The following is a 19624-nucleotide window of genomic DNA, read 5'->3' as shown; positions in this document are numbered from 1 at the left end:
TCACACTACAGAAACAGGAGATAGGCTTCAAGGTTACTTAACCCATTCTGAACGGGCACCCATTTTGGTGTCGGCATCATGTTATGCTTTAGCTATTGAAAAATAGCAGATCTACAAGCTCATATCGCGCCACCGAGTGGCGCGATACGAGCTTGTAGGTCTGCTATTTTTGAAAAATCGAAGAACGACTGACATTTTTAGAATCTGATCTCAGGTCAGAATGGGTTCATCAGACCAGTGTGTTGTCCAGTGGAAACCTGGTATGAATCTGATCTCGGGTCAGAATGGGTTAAAGAGCTGGAAAGATGGGGAGACCACTGTCACTGAACAAACACTCTATGGCAGTGGTTCTCAAAGTGGGGTCCAGGGACCCTCAAGATTCTTTGAGGTGGTGCCAAATGGACCGTTACAGGTCCATTTGGTTCCATTTGTACACTCTTTAGAGTGTTCTACCACCACTGTTCTACGGCCATGAATACTATTGGAATATACAACTTTAACCATTGCAACAAAACAAAACAAAAAAAAAGTTTTGAACAAAAACATAATGTGCTCGTCTCTTGAAGGGACATGGCGAGTGCCATCAGGTGTGTGGGACCACAGCCAGCCAGCCGGTGGCTCTACCCTCCGCTGTCTGAGTTCTGGGCGCTCTGCACCGGTCTGGGTTCGATCAGGCGATTGTACGACAGCGCTGTCATCACCTGCGAACCAAAATAGCATCACGTGTGTGGGAGTCATTTGCACATTATGCCACCCTGCGGGCTCTGGAGAAACTGGATCCCTAAATGCTCCGGGTCGGTCGGCTCACGTCATCGTATGTTTCACTATCAGGTCTTTCCTTTCAGTGCGGAGAAAAGTTCAGAAACGCAGGAGATCTTTAAAAAGTTAAATTTTTAGATGTGTGGGTGGATATAAAGCTTTGTTTGATTGGCTAGGCGCCATGGTTTGAACCCGGAAACACACATGACACCTTCATATCGTCACTGTCGGGCAGAAAGCGCTTAACTCCGTATATATTCTAACTTTTTGTGTTTTTGTTCGTTAAATGAACGCCTCGTCATACTACAGCGTCACACAAAACTAAAAGCATCAAAAGTAGCAGAATATTGAGGTGACACGCTTTGAGCTTGTACTACCTTTGCCGTTTTTGAATTTGAATCCTGACAACATCCTGAATCCTGAAGTAACAGTTTTGGACACGTGATGTTTCCACGCGACAGTGTTTCCAGTTCACTATTCACAATGTAATATGGATGTAGATATGTATTGCTGGTGGCAGAAAGGCCCGTTCCTTGAAAACAACAAAAGCAATCATAACTAGAAATGCACTCTGTCGAGGTGCCAACTTGCGCCTTGCATACATGGCCTACTTGTGCGCAGGCAGAGTGTGCAAGAACTGCTACTAACTAATGTCTATTACACCTGCTGTCCTAAATCCTTTAGACCCGTTATTGAATAAAAAGAATACTTAACCGTCCTTTTAAACGCATTATGTTAACATGTTGGCTATTAGAAAGCTGTGTTTGTTTCTTCTACTCACTGTGATCATGGTGAGCAGGGCCAACATCATGCCCAGCATAATATACATGTTGTTGGTCAGACCTCCGGCCCATAGAGGACCCAGGATGGTGGCCAAGCCTCCCACTGACCGACGCACACCTTGACTGAAGCCTGGACACACACACACACACACACACACACACACACACACACACACACACACACACACACACACAATGTATTTATGTCCACACAAAAATTGCATACAAGGACAGACATACGTCACGATACAACAAGCAATGAGTAGCGTAGGCATCCTAAGTTCGAAACCCCCTCCAACAACCAGTCCACGGGCATTTCCACCAAAGGAAACAAAGTTCCCAGTCCACTCCAGCATTGCCGCCCACTGTCAAATTAGCTCTCCGTATATATCGTAGCTGATCCCATGGGGCCCAAAATCCACCCACTGTTGTTCTGACAGCGGACAGACACATCTGTAGAAGGCCAGGTCCGACGCCTCTCTTCCCAGCCTGTAGGTATACTCACGGGAGGGGCCGCCAGGCAGAGTCAGTATACTCCATCGGTGAGCAGCACCTTTTGTATGCAAGCTTTCAATCGTGTTGAAGCACACAGTCCAGAGGTTGCAAATGCATCTTAAATCTGCACCCACTACATTAACGGTGGTAGTTACAACGGAGCAGTTTAACGTCGCGCGCGCACACACACGTGCGCGCACACACACACACACACACACACACACACACACACACACACACACACACACACACACAAAAGTTAAGTGTACCCCACCTTGCGTTTTCTCTGCCGTGACCTTGGAGAAGAGGGACACCTGCGACACGGCCACGAACGGGAGGCCCAGCAGCTGCAGAAACACACCCACGATGAAGGCCGTCAGCTCCCACGTATAGCCACCTGAAGGAGGAACCAGGAAGACTGATATACAAATGCTAGGGCTGTCAAAGTTAACGCACTATTAACTAGTTCACTCACAATCCTTTTAACGGCACTCTTTTTTTTTTAATGCGCGATTAACACACTGTGAAGTTTGACAGAATGGTTGAGAGACGCATGCATGTGAATGCAGGCAGTCAGTGAGCCCCGCCTCTCTCCCCCTCTCTCTCTCTCTCTCCCAGTGAGTCTACACAATTAGAAAACTTTGAAAACATGTTATTTTGATCAACATGGCCTGTTATCTCTCGTAATGGTACCATTGGCCATCATCAATACAGTTCTTTAGTTTGGGTCTGGAAGGCTAAATGTCATCAAATGGTGGTCCGTGGCTCAAATGCAGAATAAATAATGGGCCTTGATATGAAAAATCTTGAAAACCACTGATTTAAGGTATATTTAGAACGTATACAAAATATGCGATTAATTTGCGATTAATCACAGTTAACTATGGACAATCATGCGATTAATCGGATTAAATCTTTTAATCGATTGACAGCCCTAAAAAATGCATCTGCTATCCATTTTCCAATCCATGTTTGGTCACCCATCAGCCATCACCCAAGCACAACATGCATACATTCACACCATCTACGCAGTGCCCACTTTAACTGTCAGTTAAAACAGCAATGACTCCATCTCTTTGTCTTTTTGATTTGACATCTTTATTAACCCATTCTGAACGGGCACCCATTTTGGTGTCAGCATCATGTTATGCTTTAGCTATTGAAAAATAGCAGATCTACAAGCTCATATCGCGCCACCGAGTGGCGCGATACGAGCTTGTAGGTCTGCTATTTTTTTTTTTATCGAAGAACGACTGACATTTTTAGACTCTGATCTCAGGTCAGAATGGGTTCATCAGACCAGTGTGTGTCCAGTGGAAAACCTCGTATGAATCTGATCTCAGGTCAGAATGGATTAACCCATACATAGGACGGGAACTTCGGGAAGCCATTTTGGGTTATTTTTTACCTTTCAGATGGGAACCCCTTTTGGGGTATAGTTGTTGCTATGCAGGCTACAGTTTATAGCAACATAAGTTTGATTTTCAGAAAACTTAGGACAGGATTTAGATTATTATAGTTTTTTTTAGAATCGGCCTCAGAATCGGACTCAGGTCTAAAAAAAATTAGGGCCGGGACTAATTGCGATTCATTTAGATTAATTAACTACAGAAAAATTTATCGCGATTAACTACAGATGTAAGTCGCTCTGGATTAAGAGCGTCTGCTAAATGCCTAAATTGTAAAATTGTAAATTGAGCATTTTTGCCATATTTTTATTTGAATCCTGAAAAGTAACCGTTTCTACAACCACAATGTTTGTGTAAATGTTTGCCTGCACAGTAAAATGGACCCAGGTCCATTTGGTTAAACTATAAGCAGCAAGCATTCCAATTTCCAACATTCCCACCACAAAAATGCAATTTTAACAATGTTCCGAGTAGTGAAGCAAGCATATTATAACAGTACATGTTTCAAAGGCACCTGTAATCAGTTACCATTTCACTGTAATTAGATTACTTCCAGTAATTCTTTCACATTGTATCAAGTTTCTCCCCAGAAACAGACCACTTGACGAACGCCTCCTGTCCAGTGCCTGTCACTCATAATCGTGATGGTAATATAACACACACGCGAACATAAACATGAGATCATGTTGGGCAGCTTTATTGCCTCCTGCTGTTCAATGACATAATTTGCAGGAGACACTCAATTCAACAAGAGCGTAACCTTATATGACTCCCCAGTAGTACCACACAAGCACGCACACTCGCGCAGGCAAGCATGCACGCAGGCATGCACGCAAGCACGCACACAATCTGCAGTCACCCATTTTCAACCTCAAGTGGTAGAGGAGGCTGAACGAACAGCCAAAAAGAACACGCACAAGTATGTCACAAATCAAGAAATGAAAAAAAATTCGCACACCATTTTCTGCTCCCAAATAATTATTTCTCAGAAAATGGTGTACAGATTTGTTTTATTTCTTGACCCATTTTCAACCTATCTCGAGTATCTTCATATAATTGGCTGTCACTAATGCTCATTTCTGTGTCGCAGAGGAGGGCTGTGCGGACAGTGCAGAAACAAGAACAAAGATTTGTAGTTTTATGTTAGAACAATGGCTTCTATTTCAGCATGCTAAACTAACTTCTAAGACATGACATCATGCAATGATGTCATTGGTTCCTGAGCTGTCCCCCAGCTCACCAATGAGATACAGAGTGAGACAGAAATGGTGGCATATCATAATGACCATTAAGTGAGGACCAATTAATGTATAATTTGTAACCACACGGACCGACATTAAGTAGTTGGGAGTTAACAAGTAGTTGGGAGATAATGAAAACAAGTCACCTCGGGGGTCCGTGAGGAAGATGAGGCACCAGACACATGCCACGCAGCAGATGAGCAGGCCGGCGGCGAGCACGGCGCGGTCCGCCACGCGGCTGCTCAGCCAGCGCACGAAGAAGAAGCCCAGGATCACCTCCACGCCACACAGGCCGTACATCACACTGTTCCCCAGCTCCCCCCAGCTGAAGTAACGCTGAGTCATAGGAGTCACCATGGTCTGAGAGAGAGAGAGAGCAAGGAATATTATTTGCAGGCATCTTTTAACTAAACTCAGCAATTTATACTATATACACCGTAATACCTTTCCATATCGTTGCCGTCAGGCAGAAACCTCTTCTCTTCAAATTTTAACTTTTGGGGCTCTCCATCTTATGCCATATGCCATGCCAGTAATAAACATTTTCCGAGAATTACGCATTTAGGATAGCTTCCACTATATGCGTAAACGTTATCTTGCGGCCAACACAACCCACTATTCATTTTGCCAACTCCTATATATTTGCGGGTGGAGGTGTGTCTGTAGGCGTGTTGATGCCCTATATTTGCTATCTTATGCCACAGGTTTAGGACAATGGAAAGTTGCCTCTTCAAACCACCCGTAATGCAAATTCTGTTTGATAAAAGAATGCACTCCTTAACCCATTCTGAACGGGCACCCATTTTGGTGTTAGCATCATGTCGTGCTTTAGCTATTGAAAAATAGCAGATCTACAAGCTCATATCGCGCCACCGAGTGGCGCGATACGAGCTTGTAGGTCTGCTATTTTTGAAAAAAAAAAAAAAAACAATTTTTTTTAGAATCTGATCTCAGGTCAGAATGGGTTCATCAGACCAGTGTGTGTCCAGTGGAAACCTCGTATGAATCTGATCCCAGGTCAGAATGGGTTAATGCGCTCCTCTGAGACGGTGAGACCTGAGTTGGAGATGCCTCGGCTTGAGTCATGTAATGTTGCACAACAGCTCAGAGGTCTCGTTCTGTCTTATAATTCTCCACAAATCTCTGTGATTGGAATTTTACTATAATCTGCAGTGTCAATTCCTTGTGCTTTATTGTGTTTAATTGTCTAGTCAAAGAAGTTATTAGATTTGCACGAGGCTGTGTTGGAGCTACTGTACTGGACACAAAACAACCCGGCCTCTGTATCAAATATAAATATGCTATATTTCAAGGCAGCAGCGTGTGTCGCTCTTCCAGTGTAAATCACTGGGCATAATGTTAAATGGAGAATGGATCTCTTAACCCATTCTGACCCGAGATCAGATTCATACGAGGTTTCCGCCGGACACACACTGGTCTGATGAACCCATTCTGACCTGAGATCAGATTCTAGAAATGTCAGTCGCTCTTCGATTTTTCAAAAATAGCAGACCTACAAGCTCGTATCGCGCCACTCGGTGGCGCGATATGAGCTTGTAGATCTGCTATTTTTCAATAGATAAAGCATAACATGATGCTAACACCAAAATGGGTGCCCGTTCAGAATGGGTTAAAGGCAATGGCAGGTGGCACGGTGATTGGTGTAATCATTGTAACGCCCACCTATGCATAATGTAAGGGGTAATGGAGGTGTTTTAGGGACTTGGGCTCTGGCACAAGATAACACATTTTACGGGGGCCACACCTCTCACACTATACTAAATCCCAAAAATTAAGGAGCGAGAGAGAGATGGGGAGGGAGGGACATAGGGGTGGTAAAAACAGGGGTGGGGAATCTTTTGGGGTATGTGATCTACAACGCTTGGCAGTTCTAATGGACCACCGTCACCAGCCAAGTCTTATTAGTTATTATAGACTGCTAATGAGGATAATGCGCAGAATAATGAATCAGGATGTTAATAATAAAGTCTGAATATCTGCAGAGGAAAGTGCCATCGAATAAATAAATGAATGTCTTTGTCTGATATAATCATAAACACACGTTTCCCCACCTCTGCAGTAAAAGTATCTTTTAATCTATGACTGAAACTTATATACTATTTCAACATTAAAATATCCTCACAAGCCAAGATGAACTGATAGACCTTTATTGATTGAATATCGACCAGCTCAGAGGCCATTGTGGTTAGTGTGTCTGCTCTGAGGGTTGAAAGGTCAGAGTCATACCAAAGGACTATAAAAGTGCTTGCCACTCAGCATCAAGGGTTGGACTGAGCGTTTAGTCCCTGAGACATACTGGCGTACTTGTACATCAAGCTGCCTCTTGTGTAGACAGACTAGACACCATCTAGGACCATAGACTGTAAAAAAATATGGACAAAGCGTTCCCCGGGTCTAACATGGACGTAAAATGAAGCCTGTTATTCCTGCACTGTAAGTCGCCATCTTTCTAGATCCGTTTGGGCCCAGCTGGCCATTGGCTGGCTCCGTTTTGGCCCAGCTGGTCATTGGCTGGCCCAGACACGAGGCGGGACTTCCCCCCTTCTTCTCCGTTGGTTTTTATTTTGACTCGAGTGGGAGGGGAATCCCGATCGTAGACTGTAACGGTAGCCACGCCCCTCAGAACATGCGCGACTTTATGGTCATTTTTTTAATAAATGGGACCATAATTTTCCAAAAGGAATATTATGACATTAGAAATGAGACTTTAAACTAGTGACTGGAAGCAGAAAGTATTCATGAGCATGTTTATTAAGGTAATACAGTCTAGGTGAAGTTGGGCCCAAATACATGGACTTCTATGGGGCTATGGGTTTTTCTGGGTCCAATGACAGCGCCACAACAGGCCATTATATGAACTTTCAGGAGTTTCAGGCTTCACAAAATATCTGTCTGACTGCCCCCCTGTCTAGGACCCTTTCCTGCTCTACTGTGAGTGTCCATGTCTCATCCTCGTTCAGCAGTACTGATTCTACTGCAGCCACATGCAGCCGCCTCTTGCGGTCATCTCCCAATATGCCAGATTTCCACACTCTCCTCATTCAATACAAAGGTATTCCAAGCACGTGCCGCAGAGACTTTCAGAACCTGCTCCATTGAGGCAGTCCAGGCACTCAGACATTTGAAGTCGTTATCTATCTCAAGGTGTTTCTGTCCTCCATGTTAAAATGCCATTATTTTGGTTTTCATGTCATTAAAGCTTGAGAATCTTCCTGCACTCCTTTTCTTTTTATTCCTTATTTTTTCCCCCTTAAATTTAGAGTAGCCAATTATTTTACCCCCCTCTTGTTGTTGTTGTGCCAATTAATTCCTCCCCACAACAGATCCAACAGATTTACCTGCCAGTGAGGAGCCCCCACCAGGAGGAATACTCCCCCCGCACGACACTCCCTGTGGAGCCTGCCAAGACTACAGAGTATGTGCAATGACCAATTTCAGCCTCCCCGCCTGGCTTCCCTCCCCTGAACACGGGCCAATTGAGTTTGCATAGACGCCCGACAAAAGCCGAATGCACCACGTTGGATTTGAACCCACAAACTCTGCAGTGGTTAAAGCCAGGGACTTTACAACTGCTCCACCCGAGTGCCTTGTGCTGCAATCCTTTTCTACTGCTACTAGCGGTTCCCATTATCTCTCTGCTGTGTCTGAGGCTAGGGCGATGTCATCATCTGCATAGTCGAGGTCAGTAATCGTGACAGTATATGCGCTCTCTTAGCTTTCCTCAGGACCGGTGTAAATTCCTGCTACCTGCCACTGATTGAGAGTCTCATGGCATGGTCCATCGACACAATACACACGAGTGAAAAGTCCTAATCTGTGATGTGTGAAACAGCATGAAAGGAGCCCCCACATACTAGCACTGTGTTTTACTAAACTATTAGCACAATGTGTAAAACGATGTCATATTGTTGTCAATCTTGCTCTTCTACATAAAGCCAAACATGGAATAAGAAATAGAGGCTTTAACCTTTGTTTTAGTTTTAAATATCCCAGATATTGGAAGATGCTTCTGAACTCGTTTAACCAATTAAAATACTCATTAAACATAAAATAATGAATAACCAAAAATAGCCAATCTACAAGCTCACAACGTGTCGATGTGTTGTGAGCTTGTAGATAGGCTATTGTCGGTCCAGTAATGCTTGCATAGAAGACATGCTGACGTCTATGGAATCCAAATGATTGAAGTCTGCCGTGGCAACAGAAAACTTTAATCCATGTAAACAGCAGAATCTGCAGAAAGAAAACAACTTGCCTGGCCCACACTGGCCCTGGCCCAAGCTAAGACTCACACTTAATCATTGGCTTAAAGGGGAGAAAGGGTTGTCATTATTTACCGTAGATGTGATGCAGGCAGTGAGTGGATATCATGTTCCCATTACAGTAATTAGTAACGTGCAATAACAGGAACACAATATCGACTCGACTGTATTCCTCTGAGTCTCTGCCAGCTGTTTAATCAGTGTTGTTCTTTTAAAGTGGCAACTTTAAAGTGGCCTTGGGGGTAAGTAGACTCAATTTTGAGGTACTTAGTGTATACCTTGAGTATTTCAAATGTTTCCAATTGTTTCAATCGTTCTCCTCCAGTACATCTCAGAGGCAAATTCTGTACATTTACTCCAATAATGATTATTTTAATTTCAGTTGCTAGTTAATTTGCATATTTATATTATTGTTACAAAATATACATTATTCAATTAAGCTCTGAATGATTGACCAATTTAGAAAACCTTTGTCCAAAAACTTCATTCATTCAAATAAAAAGAAAGTAGCAGATCTGTAGTGGATGTGGTACTTTTGACACTGTAGTCTGATCAAAGGCATTAATTTACCAAGATTTAGAATAGGAGATAAGAAGTTTCTGCCTGGCAACAACAACGACTTGTAACAGTAGTATTTCTACCACTGTTTTTGGACCCCCCCACACACACACACACACACACACACACACACACACACACACACACACACACACACACTCACACTCACACTCACACTCACACTCACACTCACACTCTGCACTCACCTCCAGAGCAGTCTGGTTGAAGAGAGTAATGAACTGGGCCGTGAGCAGAACCACCACCTCTTCTCGAAGCAACTCTAACACACCAGAGGGAAGATGGAGAGAGAGAGAGAGAGTTTAGTACAGTGATTCTCAAGTGGGCCCAGTGATCCAGAACAGGTGGAGAAGCACTGCCAGTGAGTGGCTGAGATTGAGATGGCTTCCATGCTTCCACAGTTAACAGTTTTGTATTGGGTTGTGCTTGAAATGTACTACAATTCTCCAATCTGTAAAATAAATCAATCAATCAAACTTTCCTACCTAATCTACCTACCTAGATACAGTACCTACCTACTGTACTTACCTACAGTATCTATCTACCCATCTATGATATATTCATTTTTCTCTCCTTTGCAATTTCCCCCTAGCGGCCCTCATAGGGGTCATGTGCCGCACTTTGAAACCCTAGTGTAGTTCATACAGTAAGGCAGTAAGTACAGCAAAACCCTGTAGTTCATACAGTAAGGCAGTAAGTACAGCAAAACCCTGTAGTTCATACAGTAGGGCAGTAAGTACAGCAAAACCCTGTAGTTCATACAGTAAGGCAGTAAGTACAGCAAAACCCTGTAGTTCATACAGTAAGGCAGTAAGTACAGCAAAACCCTGTAGTTCATACAGTAAGGCAGTAAGTACAGCAAAACCCTGTAGTTCATACAGTAAGGCAGTAAGTACAGCAAAACCCTGTAGTTCATACAGTAAGGCAGTAAGTACAGCAAAACTCCAGCTAGTAGGAGTGACAAAAGAAGGCATGAAACGGACCTGGTCGCTGCAGATCCGCCAGGGGCTTTTAATCCTCACTCAAAACGTCAGGCATGATCAATAATTCATGGCTATCTCCAACCACTCACTAGAATGCTCTATTATGTGCATTCCAGCATGCTGGAAGGTTCTTCTCCACTTTGAATCGGAGCTACTGGAGTGTTGCCAGCTCTCCTTCAAAGAGCCGACGGAATCAATGGGCAGAATGTTTTGCTACATTATGAATTCTGTATCTATTACGTCCGCCAATGTCGACTACGGCAGTCATCCATTCTTCCCCTTCAAAGAGAGTGGGAATCAATAGGACAGGTCTGACACACACGCACGCATGCACACACAATCCAGTGCTTGTTCATCAATATTGGAACACACACACACTACTGGTATCTGATACAAACTTCCCTCGACACTAATCCAATAGGACGCTTGCCTACATATGTATACACACCCTGACACACAACAGACACACTCTGACACTCACTAACACACATCTGACATACAACGGACACACACTAACAAACACTGGAGTTACCTAAGAATACATTTACATAGATTTTTGTATTCATGCCGAAGCTGGAGATTGTGTGTGCGTGCGTGTATGCATGTGTGTGTGGGTTAAATGACTAACAGTGAATATTCTACTACAGTGCATCACAGCTCATGAGCATTAGTAAAACCTCTTCCATCTTGTACACCTGTACCATGCGTTCTCAAACCTTTTAATTTCAAGGACGCCCAGTTTGATATGCTTGAGGCTAATCACTCCGATCTGTGTGACCCCAATGCAAGGCCCACTCTCAGGACCCTTTTCCACCTAAATACACTTTGGTTCCAGAACAGGTTCCGTTCTGGAGTCTTGGAACCTTGGTGCTTTCATGGAACTGGCGGCCATTTTTTTGGGTTCCAGTTCCGAACCAACTTTTAGGGTTCTGAACCAATTCACTTTCAGTGGAAAAACTCTGAACTAGTTCAATTATTAGGCAGGAAAAAATAACTGAACCGGTTCGACCTCGGTGGGAAATGGGCCTCGGCGTTACAGACCCTGAAGGACCCCACTTTGAGAACCACTGCTCTAGTCTAAATCATGGGGACCCAAATTAGTGAAAATAGCAGATCTACAAGCTCACATTATCGCTTCATTATCGTGCCGCGATGTGAGCGTGTAGGTCGACTATTTTCACTACTTCTTAAACATTTGTTTTCTAATTTATAGAATTTATTTTTATTTTATTTTATTTCTTCATGAAATTACTTTAACCCATTCTGACCGGGCACCCATTTTGGTGTTAGCATCATGTTATGCTTTATCTATTGAAAAATAGCAGATCTACAAGCTCATATCGCGCCACCGAGTGGCGCGATACGAGCTTGTAGGTCTGCCATTTTTGAAAAATCGAAGAACGACTGACATTTTTAGAATCTGATCTCGGGTCAGAATGGGTTCATCAGATCAGTGTGTGTCCAGTGGAAAAACTCGTATGAATCTGATCTCAGGTCAGAATGGGTCACTGGGACCCAGTGTTTGGGAACCATGTGGTACTCTAGTCTAAACCACCTGAGTGTCTGACCGTCTCTCTGCTCACCACTAGAGCCGAGGTGTTTGAAGACCTTGGCGGCAGACGGAGGCTCTGCTTCAGACGACGTGGACGTGGTCTCCACGTCGTCCGAGTTGACGGCGCTGTAGGTGTGCACCGCCTCCTCGTCGGAGCCCACCAGCGGCACCTCCTCCTCCTCCACCTTCAGATGCGCCAGCATGACGCCGCCGCCGCCCTCCGCAGCACCGATGGGGGGGAGGTCCCAGTAGAGACCCAGGATGACAAACTGGAGCAGGGTCCACATTAGGCACATGAAGATCTACAACGAGGGGAGGGGCGAGAGAGATATGTAGTTCAGAACTTCAGTCGGACAAGTCTCGGATTGAATGAATATAATTTTTTATTGAGCATGAATGTAAACATATTGAGCATAAATATTTATAAGCATATTTAGCGTCAAGGCTCTGTCTCGTTTCATTCATTCCCTGTAAAGCGTGAAATATGATTTGAGTTGTCTGCCTGAACTAACTCTGCATGTACGTATAAGGTATAGATTCATTCAACCAGAATGTATTTTCAGGGAAATACACTGAGGGCAGGACCCTTATTTTCAATGATGCCGACGATTACAAGAAGCATAACACAATAGAATCATAATATTGAAATAAGAACAGGATAAAAACAGGTACCGGAAAAGCAAGCAAGGAACAAGGAGTATAGAAAACAATAAAATAATAATAATTAAAAAAACAAAACAATAAGACAAAAAAACAATTATCAATAAAAACAACAAGATTAGCCAGTAGATTTCCCTAGTTCAGTGTAGATCCTGTTGCGACAGAAAAGGACCTTTTCCAGCAAATCTCTAACACCAACATTGTTTTTTTAAGCATTTTGTTGATGAGACCTGCCACACTCAATGTACGAAATATACCGGCAGTCGTATGTATCGTAAATTGTGAAAAGTAAACATGCAGTACCAGTACATTATACGCATTTCAAGCGAGTGGGAACATAATATTTTTGTTTCGTTTTATTCATTGAAATAAGTTCCAGGTGGCAGCTTTAACTCTGAGTTTAACTGCAAGTGTATATGTTATCTCCAAAAAGGACAGCACAGCTGTAGGAAATGAGTAGCACAATAGGCATAAAGACCACAAAAGCATTATTATTATTATTATTATTATTATTATTATTATCATCATCATTGGGGAACACAATCGCAATACAAAACATGCCATTATAAACATGAGTTAGACTATAATTATTATATATCTGGATTCTCGGTGGTTAGGTGACCACCGAACTACAACATGACGTCACGAGCCGCCACCGCTCCAGCCCTTCTCTCTGTTTTTACTCACCACCGCTCAACGTTATTTCAGCTCCGGTGGTCAGCTCACCACCGGAGCGGTGGTCACCTCACCACCGAAAATCCAGACTATGAATAGGCCTTAAGTACGTAAGGTGGTTAACCCTCTAAGACCCAGCGTTGCTTTTTAGCAACAATTTTATTTAATTTAATTGCAATCATTGCATCATTGCAATGCCATTTCAATGCCATTGGTCATGATATTTGCATATAAATACCCCCCACAGAGGCTGAAATTCACACAAATAAAAAATGTCTGGACGATTTTTAACAATTTTTAACCTAAGACTTTTGACTTTTACCCTAATGAAAGTATAGGTACACTAATTGTAATATTTTTGTGATCATTAGAATGTCTATAACATGTTTTATTCATTATTGTGAAAGATATCCCCAAAATGTAAATTATTAATTTATTATATTATTATATAATTATTATAAATTTTTCATCAAACTTTATTTTTTTATTTTTTACATACAAACATACTAAACAGACTAAAAAACATATTTTTTAGTCTTAGTCCTAGTAGTACAAAGTAGTAGTAAGGTTGAAATCTATTTTTTGCAAGTAGAAATTAATGCGGGTGTTAGAGGGTTAATCAGTTCTTTCCTGTCCCATGCCCAAACAGTTCACAAAGTTTCATGAAAATCCGATCATAACTTTGCGGGTTGTCACACCATACAGTCAAAAAGTCGCGGGTCAAAGAATAACCCCCATTCCACTCCATCGACGGAGGACTGAAATCTAATTGAGCTCACAATCCGCAGAAGCCGAATCATAGTACATTTGTTATTGACATATTGTTGAGGGTTCTGAAAATGTAACTTGTAGCTCAGAGATATGGGTCATACACATTTGGAAAAGCTGTGATGTACACTACAGTTACGTGTGGAGACTGTGAAAAGGATTTGTTACGCACTGTCTAGCTTGTGTCCATATTCTGGTCATGTCATTATAGGCGAATATCTTCAAAAAGTTTCAAAAACGCTTGGGTGACACTTCAGGTCTATAATACAGGACAAATTAATACATATTGGTATGTATATATGTATGATACGTGTGTGTATATGTACGTAAGTATATATGCAATACTGTGCATAATAATGAAGTCTAGGTTTGTTTATAACGCACAATGTAAGTAGACATGAATGTAAAAATGTATAATTTGCTGGTTCATTCAATATGAATGCAAAAATTGCAAAGAGACGATCTACAAGTTCCACAACGCATCATATTTGAGCAATTGTTCCTTACTTGGGAGATAAACTTTCAACAAGATCAAACTTTAAAAGACACAGGATTATCAGTCCTATAGGTGGTTGATCTTTAATCTGACAGTGCTTTAGAAAAATATTAAATATGTCTCATCAGAAACCACAGGCTTATGAAGAGAGAGAGGATGGAAAATGGATATGTGGAAATGGATATGTCTGGAATGGAATACAGGGCCCCAAGCGCAGAAACAAAGCTGCACGTCAGATATTTCAGTGGATCGGGTCAATATTCAATAAGCATATAACGACCGGGCCTGACGTGCGAGAAACCACAGGTTTAAGGATGATCTTTTACCCCAGGAGCTGTGTACTTGTTCACAACGAATGGCCCCAGGTTGAAATCACACAGTCGCAGAAACAGGTTGAATGCTGGGCCTGCATGGCAAACACAACAGAGGAAAGGAGAGATTCAATGAAAACCCATAAGGATGGATGCACCTAAGCAGAGTCCCATCATACATTATGCAGGTCTGAAAACCGATGTCAGTGCAGGAAATAATTCAAACTGCACAATCTCTTTCAATACATGAGGTTCATTTTTATAAATTGTGGCTATAATACATTTCATTAAATAAACGATAAAATAGACAATGCTTCATCATGTATTATCGTCTATTTAATAAAATGTATTAATAAGTACCAGTATGATCAAGTATGGCGTTAATTTAACTCTGGAGTTATAGGAGTCAATGCCCTAATAATCAATGCATGCCAAACTGGGGGTACTAAATGTTTGAGAACCACTGCTAAAGTATAAATATCCCAGACCATTAGGATTTTATGCCAGTTTGAGCACTTCAAATGCTCTAATTTAAAAAAAAGTAACACAAAACAGCCTATCAACAGCTCTCAATGCGACACAGATGCATGGAGAGCTGTAGATGCTGTAGAGAGCTGTCTTCGCTTCCACAGAATGACATGCTGGCTTCTATGGAATCCAAATGATGATGACAGATTGAACAACATTAATCTATTTTAGATACTGTATACTGACCAATGAGAAGGCCGGCCTGACGACAGGCCATTATAGCAGCGAAGACGCCGGCACGCTCGTCTGAGCGCGTGCACCGCGTCAGGAAACCAAAGATGGAGGAGCCGGCTCCTGCACCAATACCTGACATGCATCACAAGAACAACCATCAAAACCACAGAAAATCACCTTCATTGATTATGAATTTATTTACAAAATGTATGAATGTGCGTGCGTGTGTGTTTGTGTTTGTTGCGAGCTTGTAGGCCTGCTATATATTGCTGGCTTTTAGTGTAGGCCTAAGGGTTAAAATGCGTGTGTGCGTGCGTTCGTGGTCACCTGCTACAAGTCGACTGCTCAACAGCAGCCATTTTGAATATCCCAAGAAATACATGAAGTTACCTGAGGATTTAAAGAAAAGACATATCAGATGGCATTTTCGAAGCATGAGGTCATTCCGCTGCCCCCCCCCAGGTTGGCAGAGGAAGTGTAGCGCCCAGGATTACATTAGATAATTGACACTGGGTGAAATCAATGTAAATTATAACCTTTATGCCTTAATGCTGTTTTCATTTAAGAATATTCAGTGTCCACTAGTGTGTAACAAAATACTGTTATCTTTGTAAAGAATGGCTGACCTTAAAATACAATTCTTAGTTTAACCTTGGTAGTAGCATCCTCTCCCCCCCCCCCCCCTCCTTTCTCTGTAAATAGAATACCTTTCGATGCTACTGAGGTTTTTACAAATATATATTGTCTTGTACAGTATGTATGTATGTATGACCAATACACTTATTACAATAGACCACGATGGAAACAACTTAACAAGCCCGCTATACAGGTAAGTGTTTGGTGTTGTCCTTTCGGCATAACCTTTGACTCCTGTACTGTTAACAAACACATTGATAAAGTAGTCAATCAATGAATCAATCCTATTTGATCTGGTAGTGGTCATATCCTGATTTCAGGATACCATCCCGAGAACATCACGTTCTCTAAGGTTGCAGGTACCCTCCATAGTGGAAAAGAGGTGGCTCAGGGGTAGAGTGGCTGGAAACCACAAGGTTGCCAGTTCGAACCCGGGCTCCCATAGAGTTAGTGTCGAAGTGTCCTTGAGCAAGACACTGAACCCCTAATTGCTCCTGATGTGCTGGTTGGTGCCTTGCATGGTTTCCGCCATCATCGGTGTATGAATGTGTGTGTGAATGGGTGAATGTAATGCACAATCTATGTAAAGCACCTTGGATAAAGGCGCTATATAAATGCACCACTTACCATTTAGAGTAGGCAAATGCTGCTCCCCAGCAGTCTTATAAAACTGCTTTTTATCCACACTTAAGCTATATAGCTTAAGTGTGGATAAAGTGCAGAGCAAGCACCCTATATGCTTTGGCTTATTCGGCCCATCGCATTATCCACACTTGATCCACACTTGAACGCTTGGCACTTAAAGTGCTCGTTGTTCTGAGTCCACAAGAGTGTCCTGATTGTCAAAGCAGTGCACTCCATGTGCATTATATAGGCAGACATATATGAACCTTATTGCTAACTGAAATCCTAGCATTACCATTCTCAATGTACTGCAATTTAAAGCTCTATATTCTGATAGTACTCATTGTTTTAGAAGAGTGTTTGTTCAATAACAGACAATTAAACAGAACATGCATTTTCAGGTCGGCATACCAATTGTATCCAATCAGGATGGAGAACTCAGTCAGGATACAGAACAAACAAGTAAATTGGAAGTGATTATATTGAAGAGACTCCTAGTGCTTTAACATTTTATGTAAATGTTTTGTCTAACCAAAGAATATCACTTACCCTAACTTTAAATCAGCATAACTTTTCTCTTCTACCCTGGATTTGAAACTGGTTTCCTGCTTACAGTAAGTGTAAAACTTTTATCATTGAGCAAATAGAGCCTGCCTGCTTGGCCAGGGGATAAATTGGTAAATGGTAAATGGTGCATTTATATAGCACTTTCATCCAAAGCACTTGACTTTACATAGATTTTGCATTACATTCACACAACTCATACACCGATGGCGGAGGAAACCATGTAAGGCACCAACCTGCACATCGGGAGCAATTAGGGGTTCAGACTTCATATATTGCTCAAAGACACTTTGACACTTTAAACTCTGGGGGAGCACAGGATCAAACTGGGAACCGGCCTCTCTACCTGCCACTCTACCCCGGTAGACCAACAGGTCAAAATTCGTGTCAGATCCTGTGTCTATACAGTATATGTGAGACATGACCAAGAAATGTGAACATTTTGGAATACATTTTTACTCAAATCAGCAGCGTGCTCACCGGCAATTTCAAAGAGGTTGGACAAAAGGATGATGGTCTTTGTTTTTCTGGTGCGGTCCGACCAGAAGCCAAACAGCGGGCCGATCAGCAGACCACTTAGACTGAAGGCCGACAGACCCAGGCCCAGAAAGTAGGGAGGGGCTTCCAAGATCTGGAGGTACCGCCATATTGTAGGCAGAATGACGGCTGAGAACAGACAGACAGACAGAGGGGGGAAAGAAAGTATTACTAATGCACCGTCTGGCCATCCTCTTGAGTTAGATTTAAAAAAAAAACGTAGCAGCCCAAGAATGTCTCCTTAATTAAAATCAGGTGCAAGTGGAGGAACGTGAGCTGTGGGAATTAAACAGGTGAATGACATTAAGTTATTTATAAGGGTCTGTCTATCCATGTCATCAAGCAGTACGTTTGCATTTACAGTAAGTAATTACAATTCTACAGACTTCACAATTATATTATGACTTTTCACATAAGAATAATTATTTTTGAGTCTAAAAGTGTGAAAAACTTGTTTCATTTCACCACGTCTTTAAGTAAAAGTAGCAATGCCACAATATACTATATCTGTTCAAAGTAAACGTCCTGTATTCAAAATCTCGCTGGAGTAACAAAGATATTGGCCTCAAAATATAATTAAAGTACCAAAGTAAAAGTACTTTTTTCAACATCTGTCATGGCATGGTTAATGCATGTTTTGTAATCCTAAAAAAAGATCTTCAAAGTAACTCAGTTACTAGTGTTCAAATAATTGTAGTGGCGTAATAAGTATAATATTTGAGTACCAAAGTATAGAAAATTGGAAAGACTCAGGTAAAAAAAAGAAAACATACCTCAAATTGTATACAACCTCAAATTGTACTTAAGCACAGTAGAATACTCAAGAAAACACATGTACTTCATTACTTGCCACCACTGATGTGTGACGTGTGTGTGTGCACGTGCACAACAATGCGTATGTGATCAACAAAAAACCCATGTTCTCTGCAATGAGTCAACGAGTCACGATGCCAGAATATAACTCCACACATCGCCAGTATCACATCTATAACAAATTCAATACTACGTAAAAGCAGATCAAAATGAACGTACCGTACTCGATGCCACTCAACAGGAATATAAATCCAATGGTGAGGAAGGTGAACGTCCGTTTTTTGTGGTTATCCATTAATACGTTCAAAGACTTCCCGGCTATTAGGCGTCAACGTCTGCCTCCACATGTTCCAAGTCACTTCCAAGACGACCTCGTTCAAGAGGAGGAAACTCAAGAAAATAGAGAACACTGTGCATCCAATTATAGAGAAGTGCTGTTCCGGATAATCACAGGAATTTGTTGCTACAGTATTTTTTATGGGGGAGGAAAGATGGAGACTTGAGCAGTCTTCTGTTATGGTGAAAGATAAAAGTACAGTTGTTCTCCAGAGAAGTAGAGTTTCTTCTACCTGTAAGAAAAGACATCATTGAATGGATTATTAAAATCAAGAATCAATAATGGATCATTTAATAAAATAATCAATTCATGGGCATGTCATTTTAGGCTGGGGGGGGAAAAAGAAATCCCCCAAACTTAAAAACAATGTGAAAATAGTAGATATGCAAGCTTGTGGGCCAGTGAATCTCACAACTAGACT

General features: G+C 42.0%; 1 protein-coding gene across 1 annotated transcript; it reads right to left on the bottom strand.

The window, feature by feature from the left end:
- Positions 1-461: 461 nt before the first annotated feature.
- Positions 462-19161, bottom strand: mfsd8l2 (major facilitator superfamily domain containing 8-like 2; the record flags this gene model as incomplete). Its single annotated transcript, XM_083782132.1, has 11 exons — positions 462-701; positions 1541-1671; positions 2311-2433; positions 4833-5046; positions 9734-9807; positions 12112-12382; positions 15006-15085; positions 15705-15824; positions 16020-16082; positions 17997-18182; positions 19086-19161. The coding sequence occupies 11 exons, from the start codon at positions 19159-19161 to the stop codon at positions 621-623; spliced, it is 1419 nt and encodes a 472-aa protein (XP_083638258.1). The 3' UTR covers positions 462-620.
- Between the last annotated feature and the right edge of the window lie 463 nt (positions 19162-19624).

Source organism: Protomyctophum parallelum (genome assembly GCF_964188405.1).
Source record: "Protomyctophum parallelum genome assembly, chromosome: 14".
Classification (NCBI taxonomy): domain Eukaryota; kingdom Metazoa; phylum Chordata; class Actinopteri; order Myctophiformes; family Myctophidae; genus Protomyctophum; species Protomyctophum parallelum.
Note: the sequence above shows the minus strand (reverse complement) of the source record. Positions and strands in the feature narration are given on the sequence as shown.